Source organism: Cryptomeria japonica, chromosome 4, assembly GCF_030272615.1.
Source record: "Cryptomeria japonica chromosome 4, Sugi_1.0, whole genome shotgun sequence".
Taxonomy (NCBI): Eukaryota; Viridiplantae; Streptophyta; class Pinopsida; order Cupressales; family Cupressaceae; genus Cryptomeria; species Cryptomeria japonica.
The window spans coordinates 678,847,886-678,859,936 of NC_081408.1; the positions used below are offsets into that span (position 1 = coordinate 678,847,886).

The 12,051-nt window shown below is 31.6% G+C and overlaps 1 protein-coding gene across 1 annotated transcript; it reads right to left on the minus strand.

Moving 5' to 3' along the window:
• Window positions 1-9,624: 9,624 nt before the first annotated feature.
• LOC131047680 (early nodulin-75) lies at window positions 9,625-10,789 on the minus strand. The gene is made up of 2 exons (XM_057981475.2): window positions 9,977-10,789; window positions 9,625-9,860 (listed from the first exon to the last, which is right to left on the minus strand). The coding sequence occupies exon 1, from the start codon at window positions 10,767-10,769 to the stop codon at window positions 10,011-10,013; it is 759 nt and encodes a 252-aa protein (XP_057837458.2). The 5' UTR covers window positions 10,770-10,789; the 3' UTR covers window positions 9,625-9,860; window positions 9,977-10,010.
• Between the last annotated feature and the right edge of the window lie 1,262 nt (window positions 10,790-12,051).

Genomic DNA, 12,051 nt, shown 5'->3' on the forward strand with positions numbered 1-12,051 from the left:
CTTTCACATATGAAATCGAGATGCTTCCCTTGGTTCAAAAAGATTTTAATGTTTACACGACCTTTCTACACACGGATTATCGCCACACTTATGAAATCTTAGCGGATAGGATTTACTAGTTGTATATCTTAATTTTGTATCTTTCATAATTGTTTTTGTCTTCGAACCATCTTGTGGCTACCTTTGAAGAAGTATTTATATTGTATATCTTAATTTTTTACTTCTTAAAATTCAAAATAACAATTTTGTCAATGGGCCCTTGGTCTACTAGTGAAATTGAATGGCTCCAAATAAGTCCACTAGAGATCAAGTCTTGTTGGGCTGTCATGCTCGCAAGTTTGGATCTCCATCAAAAAAAAAAAAATATAACAAATTTAAAAATGGTTTCTTTTAACATTTTTTCTTCTTAAAATTTAGCATAGAATTTACACATAAGTTTGATGGTTTTATTTAAAAGATTTCAAAAAACTTTAGATCTAACATACTTGCTTATATTGAGATGTTCCTAAAGTATATGATTCTATTTTAGGTTTAATATGGGAACTATTCAACAACCATAAAATGCCTCGAGTACAAAATCATTATCTTCAAGAATGAATATTGTTAGTGATAAATATGGTATTATAGATAGTGATGGAAATAGCATTTCATGTGGTTCAAGTAGAATATCTACTGATACTTCTTTTTTAAAATAGGTAGATGAGGGTATTGATAGATCATATGACATAATATAGATAAATATGATAGTTTTTACAACTACCTTCAATTGTATTAGTCATCCATGGACGATGACAATGATGAGATCATTTATGATTTCTAGTTTAAGAATAAAGAACTTGACCCTACTGTTAATAATATTGAGGTTAAAAAAAGAGGAGGATAATTCACCAATATTTGAGGATGATTGTATAGAATTTGCACATGATGGTGATGAGAAAGTTGGACACTAAATTAGTTTGTTAATTGACATATTATGCTCTTTTGTCTTTAATTTCGCCGAAGGCGATCCTTATATGAAATGAACGGACTAACTTTTGTAATCGATGGTCAATATTGCCTGAGTACTGATGCAAGACGATTGCAGTTGTTTGGACCGTCGGATGAGTTTCTCGCTCCACGCATTGTGATTTGATGGAATCGAGTGAAGCAGATCAATAAATGCTGATAGATGCATTGCTGCACCGACTCCAGTGACTTTAAATCCCGACAACAGAAGCCAAACAGGGCAAATCATATCCATTTTCTGTTCTTACTCATGAAAATACAGGTCACTGGCAAATGATAATTCAAACCACAAAAGTTCTTCAAGCCACTGGAACTCCAAGTAGCCTACAAAAATTACAAAGATCTTATCTCTAGCTGTAGAAGAACCGCCCACCTTGTGTCTTTATCGGGGATAAAATCTGCTTCAAAATTGAATCGATGAAATCAAATAATAGATTTTTTCAGCATTGGCTATTAATTCATGGAATAATTATCTAAGACTACAAATATAACAGATGGCATCACATGCACCATAGGCATCTGTTACCTGTACTGCTAACAGATGGAATGGGTTGTCAATAACAAATATGGAAATTTGTCAATAACAAAATTATAACTTGTTAGGAATACAATTATTTTATTATTTGTATTGCATGTTATTATATGTATCTAATAAAATATTTGAATTTATTTAAATAAATATAGCAATGTTTGAGAATATATTATCACTCCTTCACAAACCCTATTTTTTTTCAACTTTTTTTTTAGACAAATTTTGTTGCTTTGTATTTTTTACCTTCTCATTAAGCATGTTATTTCTTGGTATTTGTATTATAGTAGAAGGATGGGAAGTTTTTATTTATTTCATTATTTTGTCTATATTAAATTATAAGTTTATATAATTTTTGACAATGTATATAAAATCTTTTCAAAATTTTGATTGAATTTTACAATTAAAATCTCTAAATATAATCATACAACCATTAAATTTAGGCCTTACTCTCCATTAGATACTCCTATATATCTAATTTTTTAATTAATAAAACAAAAAAATTAAAAAACACACTATAAATATTAAAAAAATGAGCACATTTTTTATTCAAAATATTAAAAATTGCTAATGAGACATGTACTAATTACTTTGTTTGTAGTTTGTCTTTTGAAGAATGTTATTATTTTTAATTAAACATCTAATACTAAGAAATAATTGTCACTAATTGAATCACTTAAAGTATGTTTTAGATATAGTAAAGAGAAACAAAAGTATATTCAAGAGCACAATAAGCCCAAAGACTCTTATATTGTATTTTCCCAATTTCAGACCCTCAATAACAAACAAACCAAAAGAGAAGAAATCATTGTTGGAGCAAAGATGGTGCAGGGGGTCTCATGCAAAACTTGTATTATTTGGGGACACCAATCATTGTTATTATAAACAATCATATGCTCGAATATCTCATAGAAAGCAATTTCCATTTTCCATTGTTATTATATTTTTATTATCTTTCTCTAAACTTATATATCTATTTATATCTTTCCTTTCTATTTCCATCTCTCTTTGTTTTTATCCCTATCTCTCCCTCTCTCTCTCCCTCTCACTCCTCTTTATCTCTTTTTATTCATATCTCTCTAGCTCTATCTTTGTCCTCATCCCTTTCTATATCTTGATATCTCACTCTATCTATATCACTCTGTCCCTCTCTCTCATTCACTCCATCTTTCATATTCTATATTTTTTCTCTATTTTTCTATATCTCCCTCTCACTCATAGAAGTAAGGGCTCTCTATCTCTAATTATCCATTTCTTTCTCTACCTCCATCTTCACATCTCTATATCACCCTCTATCTATATATCTCCCTTTGTCCCTCTCCCTCTATATATATTGAGCTATCTTCCCTTCACCCTCCCATCTATCTCTCTTCATCTCTCGCTTCATTTATACCTCATGCTTCATCGATATCTCTCTCTTTATATCTCCATCTATTTGTCTCTCTATTCCTGTCTCACTTTATCTTCATATCTAAGTACTCTATCTTTCTCTCTCCCCCTCTATCTCTTAGAGACCAGTCTCCCTCTATCTAGCCATCCATCTATGTCCCTCTCTCTCCCTCTTTCTAGACCACTATATCCATAACCCTTCACCTATTTATCTCTATCTCTCCATATTTGTTCATCTCTCTCTCTCTCTCTCTCTCTCTCTCTCTCTCTCTCTCTCTTTCTCTCTCTCTCTCTCTCTCTCTCTCTCTCTCTCTCTCTCTCTCCTTGTCATATCACTTTTCTCCTCCACTCAATCTCTACCTCCATATCTATCTCTATTTTCTTACCCCCTCTCTCTTTCTCACTCTTCTCAACTCTATTTATCCCTTGCAAAAAATCATCATTTGTTAAAGGACCTACTAATTAACCTCATATACTACACATATATGTAAAAAATAAACCCAATTTTTCCTTAACAAACCTTCCAAACCTCTTCGGCATACCCATTGCACACCAAAAGTGCAATTGCTAGTTTTAAGGATTCTATCCTTCCTCAAGTGGGGATGACTTATAGATGGATACACTTCGTTATAGTATTGCTGAAAACAAGTGTTAGTGCAATAAATAATTTTTTTATTGAAGAACTTTCCCTTCATGACTACATGGATGGTAGTCATAAGAATGCATATAACTTGGTTCAATATATTTATTGCCTCCCTCATCTAGATTATAATTCAATAGGATCATATGAAAGTGTTGCTGTAGAAATGAAGGTGGAAGGAAAAATGTGCCACAAGTTTGAAGTTTGCAGCACATGTGTTACAATAAGTTCCCAAGATAAAGATGAAATGATAGGACAATTTGAAGAATGCAGTTCTTCACATAAAGTGTCTTATGGATTGAATTTTTACATTGATGGGGATTGCATTAGAATAAGTAAAAATGAGGTATGTTGGTTGCATTTTATTCCTAAGATGAGAGAACTTGAATATGTATGGATGACACTATTTTTATGTTTAAGTGTTTCACATGGTAGTAGAATAAATCATGTGAAGGTATTGAGCAATAACAAATATACTAGATTGAAGAACAACCAATTTCTAAAGCTTTGTATATGTCAAATCTTCAAAAAAATTAATCTGATTTCCATAAGAATGATTTTCCTTTTTCTAGTTGGTAGGATTACGAGTTATATTTATCATTACATTGTGAATTGAATGTATTTCATCTTTTTTCTCAATTAAATTAAATAGGTTAAGAAGTACGAAAATACCATGCTTTCTTTCGGGGTTAATCTAGGTTTTCAAGTTGTGTCATTATCTACTATAGAAATAAATGATGTAATACAATGCAATGTGATAGCTTAAATTATATGGTTTCCATGCAATGGAAAGATTGATGCTGGAGTTGGTTTTCACTATCTTAGAAGATCACAAGTTTCTACATGTGAAAAAGGGTCCACATTAGTTGCAAATGCATGAAGAAAATGGTAGCTTTAGGTTAATGGAGGTTAATATATTCTTCTTCAACAACGTGATGTTCGATAGAGGCAAGTAGCTCCATCCATCTTCTATATATTAAAATTTTAACTCGCACTCCTCTTTTTGTTGTATGTGTTGTCATGTCAATTGATTAGAAACATTGTTTTGTATATATATTCATGTTGCTTTTTGTTTCATTCCTATACCATTTCATGTTTTGTTATTTCAATTTTTTAATCTAACTAGTTTTATAGATTCTCATAGTGCCCACAAGAGGCCATCCTCAGCTAGAGCCATTATTAGGGCCTACATCAACATTGTTGCATCATTTATGTTTAAGGTTTAATTTATTATTTTTCATTATCTACAACTTGTACTATTTCAAATATTTTTGTTATTCATAGTTTGAATTTTTTTTGTGGAAGGCAATTGTTGAAACAATTATTGGAAGTTTAGTGTGCTCAAATATAGAATTAAATGGTACATTTTAAAGTATATATCATATGAATGACCATATAATAATAGACATAATATACTGAAGAAGATATATATCACATAAATAAGATATTCTTATGGGTCAAGATGACCTAATATCAACATATGTAGGAATATAGAAAACCCTTGAGGTAGGGTAACACCATACAATACTCCTTATGGAATAAGCTACTACATTCTATATCTCCAAGAGATCCCAAATAAAGTATCATACTCCACACTTTATCACAATGATAATCACCTTATTTTATATATACCTCCTAATAATACAATGGAAGGGTAAATCCTAATGAAGGCCTACTCATCTATATATATAGTTTATTAAAAAATTATTCATAGGACCTAGTGTAAATAACCTAAGGGATGTGTGCCATATGTCGGTATCTCCTTCCACTTAAATACTTATAATATCATATCTATAGTTACATAACATATCATCCCTCCTTGACATGTTTCATCCAAAGAACATGAGAAGATTCAAAAGAGTATGACTATCACAAGTTATTATAAATATGATATCATGACAAATTTCTAACCATCCACAATTAATTCTTGTTGTGCATTTTTCTTGATAATTTTAGGATTCCATCTATGATCCAATTTTTTTTGCACCCATTTGTTTCTATTTCTTAGCATATTAAGTCCTCGTTTGTTTCCATGAGTAGCCATTACTTTTGTTATACCACTAATTGGTAAATTGTTTCTTTGATTTCATGTATGTCCATACCTATTTCATTGTTGATTACATATAATATCATGTAACCACACATCTTGTTGGTTTCGTTGCATTGATACCACTTGATATGAACCATACATATAATAATAGACATAATGTATTACAAAAGATATATCACACAACACAAGAGATGTTTGTGGGCCAAGATACCCTAATATGCAATATACACAAAAGTATAATAAACCCTTGAGGTAGAGTGACACCATACAATAATTCATATGGTATAAGCCACTCCATGCTATATCTCTAAGAGATCTCAAATGCAATATCATACTTCGCACACATCTCACAATAATAATCACCTTCCTTTATATATACCTTTTCCTAATAATAAAATGGAAGGGTAGATCCTAATGAAGGCTTACTCAACTGCTAATATAATTAATTAAATAAGTTATTCACATGACCCAATATAACTATCCAGAGGAATGTGTGCCACATATCGATATTTCCATCCACTTAAATACTTATAATATCATATCCCTAGTTACATAACAATGAATAGAAATAATGATAGATGGGACACATCTATACAATAGGTGAAATACATAAAGCATGTAGTCTTATTGCAAGAAAGATATGATGTTTGAATATGAAGAAATATAAACATATGAAATAGATGCTACAAATCATATGTGATTTTTATATCAATAAATAGTAAAGAATATATAAAGAGTATATGGTATAAGTATATGGACATACCTACCTTATGGCATTCATGAATATGTATGGTCATGTGAATCTTTAAGTTATGCATAAGATATCTACCACACTATTATAATTTCCATTGTATTGCATCACATTGGGGTTAATTTGTTGAGATAAATAATCTAGACATTAGGCATGTATGTTATTTTACACTTTTTTCTTTTTGTTAATTTTATTTCCACAATACCTTATAAATCATACCTCTCAAACAATAGCATGCAGTACTAAAAATGTTTTATTAAATGTAGAATTCTATGTGCACAATTTTTATCTCATTTTTAGGTTTGTAATAAAAGCCAACGTCACCCATCCTTTAGGAGGAATTAACCATATCTTTTGTAGTTGTTCTTGATAAATTTTCCCACTAACACTTAGTATCTATGAAACTATTTTGAGTGTAGGCTTCTTGAATTACTTTTTGAAGTTTAGGTTTAGCTAATTTTTATTTTTTTAAATGAACAATTTTGACCTAACTTTTGTCCTTCATTTCTATACAGTTATACCATGGGCAATGGATGGTGGTGTGGCCCTCACTGGCCAATAATAAGTTCAATGGAAAGAAGTCAATAAAAATGCATAAAGTTATGCTAGAGGAGAAGGTCGATTCTTACAAATAGAAATATATGCATCAAGAAGTGTACTCATTTGTATTGTATAAAAGTGTGTGCAGGTGTGTGTGAGAATTGGTAAGTAGGAAGAATATTAGAAGGGACCTAAGTTTGAACAAAATTGTGACATTTAGTAATAAGTTTATTTATTAAAGCAATCCCTTGAAAATAAGAACCAAACTAAACAAGAGTGGCATGTGTATCTAAATTTCACCATTACATTTTACCCAAATTTGAGATAAATATGAAATCTATAATTATCATGCATCTAATAGAATGTAACACTCAGAAAGATGTATTTAAAATAAATATCTAAACAATCCAAGGATAGCACAATATGGTCCATAAATAGTAATTTATCAAGTGGGTCACCTCATGTGCATGTATGACAAGGTGAGTCACTATAAGAACCTATAACTATTTGGATATCTAATGATGAAATATTAGTGACATCACCTAGAAAAAACGGTTGCATTCATAAGATACAAGAAATTGTTAATACAAGGAAAAATCATACATGAAAATTATATTTAATTTAATCATATAATCATGAAAACATGTAATTAGTTGACCAAGTATAACAATGGTTGTAAATAATATATTATGTAAGAAAACATGCTAGAGATAGGATTAGTAAACAATAATATTGTCTCACACAGGAACAAGGGACAGGGTGTGATCCTCAATTAAAAAAAACAAAACAATGTAAGCATAATTATGACATGAATTTACAATAAAGAAATAAAACCCATATAAAAGATAGGGTTAATACTCGTGAAAAATATAAGTCTATGAAGGCACAAAATGTGAGGAGGAAGCATGGATTTTGTAAGTGGAAATGTTTGTTTGGTCCCTAATGTAATAAAGAGAAAAAAGTAATGCTCCTAAATGGGAAGGCTCAATGTCCCTAGCTAAATAAGAGGGAAGGTTTGATACTTGCAATATAATAAAGGAAAAATGATCAATTCTCTATACTATAATGAATTGGTTTAATTTTTTGCAATAACATTATATATATGTGAGAAAGATAATACTGGAAATGATGTCCTAATAGGCAAGATCATGCAATAAGCAAAAGAATTAAAGTGAAGACTTTATGCCCCCCACATGTGAAGATATGGCAATAAAATATTAAATGGAAAAGGGATGTATAATTCTCTCCAACATAATTTGGATTATGTATAAATGTAAGGTGTTAGTCAAAGTGTTATAATGATTATAGATAAGCGTGAACATGCAAAAAGGAAATATTTAAGGATGTGATCATCAAAGCGCATATGTGTGTGTGTGTGTGTAGAATGTCACAATGATTATGAAATAAAGGACTATGAAAATAAAGATCAATGAGCAATGAAACCATTACATATGAAAACCAATACTAATATCATTTCAAATGCATAATTTTTATTAGATCTTTAACTAGTTTTTGAAAGTGGATTAGTTAAATATATGAGAATCATAGTAGGAATTAGTTATGATCGAATCAAACTCATTTTTATCATTTGAGTTATTTGAATTCACATAAGGACCAAGTCTCCAATCTGAAAGTTTTATTTGAACAATTCCTTTATAATATATCTTTCTTAATTTTCTCTATCATGTTTGTAATTTATCTCACACATTCACTCATGATGAGGTTGTTGTCATTGTCATTTCTTGTTTTTGTAATTATGACACGTCATTGTATTATATACCCTATTTAATTGTAATTATCCTATGTGTTACTATGTATAGTGCTGAAAATTATATTATATCTTGCATTTTCTCTTTTTTTTTGAGCCTACTTTGACTAAGATATACACTTTATGCAATGAAAAGTGTACAAATGAAATAATTTATATTGAAATATGACACATAACCCAAGTCTAACATAATCCTAACTATAGTTATTCCAAGGGACCAATTTTGATCCTCAATCTACTATTTTCATATGTAGCTTTAGCTCTAGTAAGTTAAATTCAAGTTTTAGATATGTTCTTCCTTACAACTAGCTATTATAATTTTACTTTAGAACATGAAATGTTTCAGTGACCACTAAATTATAATAAATTACTAACCCTAACTCGTTTACTACATAAAAAATGAACCTATAGCTTTCTCTAGCTTTCTCTGTGACTGCATTGTGATTCCAAGATCGTCTCCATTATACTATCTATTTATATCAACATTCAATTAAGAAAAAAGTGGACCTTGCCTTAAAAAACTCCATAAAGTAGTTTCTAAATGGTACTTGTTAATTGTCATAGATCAAGATTAACAAATTCCCAAAGATAAATTCTACCCAAATCATTTTTATGTGCAACTTTCAGGTTTGTAGGCAAGCTTGGCATCTGTAATTTACGAAGATTTTTATCGGAGTCATTTTGTCAATTATAAACTACAACATTTGTTAAAACGAATGGAAACACCTGTAACACTTAATCCTAATCAAAATATCCATCAAATATATTTTTATTGGTAAGTGAAACATAAATGAAAAAATTGAGACATCTGTAACACTTAATCCTAATGAGAATATCCATCAACTATATTTTTATTCGTAAGTGAAACGTAAATGAAAAATAAAATATAGAGAAGATTAATTTGTCAACAAAAGAAAGTGTAGTTCTCAAAAACCGTATAGAGTAACGAATATAGCTAACATGAATCGAACACGATTCATTACTATTATATAAAACTATATATAACATTACAATACGATAATATCTATAGAAGCCGCTGCTTCTGAAGTTCACCGATAACAACATTTCTGAGTAAAGAGTTCATGTCTCCCAGCATCTTTCTCATCGGCGCAACCAAAATCTATTACTAGTATTATTCTTCAGTAGAATTTAGACCAGCTATCCTTTAGTTATGATCTAAAGGCTTATCTGCAACATAAACAAAAAGCTTAATTACTCAAGCAGCCTAGCTAGCTCCTATTCAATAACACGAATATGCAAGAGATGGAAATATAAAGTGAGTAAAAATACAATAGTGAACTTACAAAATATCTAATGAGTAGGATGAGGTGGAGGAGACTAATGCATCAGAGGAGGATTGTAGTGCCCTTTCTTTGGTGGAGGCTTTACTACTGGCTTGGGAGGAGATTTCTTCAACGGAGGATGGGGTTGGCAATGGGGATTGAAGATGGGTGAACCTGGCTTGTGAAATGGAGGATGAGGTTTTTCATGGGAGAAAGAAGTGGAGTGCTCATTGACGTTATGAGGAGGTACCTTTCCATGCACTGGTGGAGGCTTGGGAATGACAGGTGGTTTGACTTTGGGAAGGGGGGGAGATTCATGAGCACTAGCAAGAGAAGAGTAGTGGCCATCTTTCATGCGAGGTTTCTTTTCAAATGGAGGCTTGTGAAGGGGTGGTGGCTTTGCAACAAAGGGAGAAGGGTGGTGTGGCTGTGGCTTTGGGAGCGTGGGAGGGTGAACATCTTTCATGGGAGGTTTTCCTTCAAATGGGGGCTTGTGAAGGGGAGGTGGCTTTGGAATAAAAGGAGCAGGGTGGTGTGGTTGTGGTTCTGGCTTTGGAAGTGTAGGAGGGCGAGAATCTTTCATGGGAGGTTTCCCTTCAAATGGGGGCTTATGAAGTGGTGGAGGCTTCGGAACAAAGGGAGAAGGATAGCGTGGTTCTGGCTTGTGAAGTGGCGGTGGAAGCGTAGGAGGGCGAAATTCTGGTGGAGGCTTTTCATTGTGGTGAGATGGAGGGAATGGACCCTCGGATAAGGACACAGAGACAAATCCCAACAAGATGACAGGTAAAAGAAAATGATGAAGAGCGAAAGCCATTGCTGCTATCTATCCAAAAGAGAAACTGGTTGGATGAAATGGTAGAAGGATGAAGAGTATTTATAGACACCCAGGTGACGGAAAATTCTGTAGAAAGGTCCAGTTCACACATGCTACACGATAATGCTTTAACTGTACATTTTTTTGCAACTTTTGGCCTCAGCAAATAAATAAATAAGAGGACATATTTTGACGTGTCACGAATGACAGGAAAGACGAGATTTGTTTGTCGCAGAGGGTCGACCAACTTGACGGGTTTTCAATGGCGCAAGAAAATTGAGTCTGCATCGTACTAGCTTTACTAGAAAAACCAAAATTGCAACTTACACAGGTTGAAATTACATTAAGCTTAAAGAGAAGGAAAAAGATAACAGAGGTGGTGTATAAAGCAAGCATTTAGCAATGTGAATGCAAAGGGGCTGGAGGCGCCTACAATGCCGTTCAGAAACATTTAATGTGCGGTCATTTAAAGTAAATTCTGACACACAGACATTGTCCAAATATGTTTCTGCACATATATTCGACCATGTACACAGCATGCCATCTGTTTACATGTGATAAAGTAGTACACAATTTTTGATAGATAAAAATCCACTCCCGCCTATATTGAAGATATATATTTTGAAAAGAGAGAAGTGAGTGGAGATGTTTTGGACATAGCTTTCAGAAGTGGGTGGGGATGTTTCCGACAGAGCTTTTGAGAAGCAAGAGGTGATGTCTTACTTGAAAGTAACGTTACACCTAAATAAATTGTAAGTGTTGGGATATGATTTTGTATTATTTGATTAAAAGAAGAGTTGTGATAAAGTTTATGATAGTGTGTTTATTCTTGATGTGTTGATATTATTTTTGTATTTTGTGTTATGATCCAATAAGTGTATTAGCTTTCTTCTTTATGCAAGTTTTTTTCAATAGCATGGGGACCAGCATAATTTTTTTTGTTTTAATTTAATATAAATAAATAAATTAAAGTTAATAGTTTGAATGGATATCTTACCATAACAATAATTCTCTTATGTCTTCTCTTCAGTGTTTTTATCAAAACAAGATATATTGAAAATTATTTATTTTATTTATTTATTTAAAAGATTTGATTAGATAAGTATGAGAAAGAGTTTAGATTTATTGTATAGCAGTCATCAGGATTAATTTATATTAAAAGAATTATAATTTTAAATTTTAATTATATTTTAGTTATATTTTAGTTTTCATGTATATAGTTATAATAGAACAGTCCATGTCCAAATTGTATTGTATAATGCTCTCAATGTAATTAGTTGAT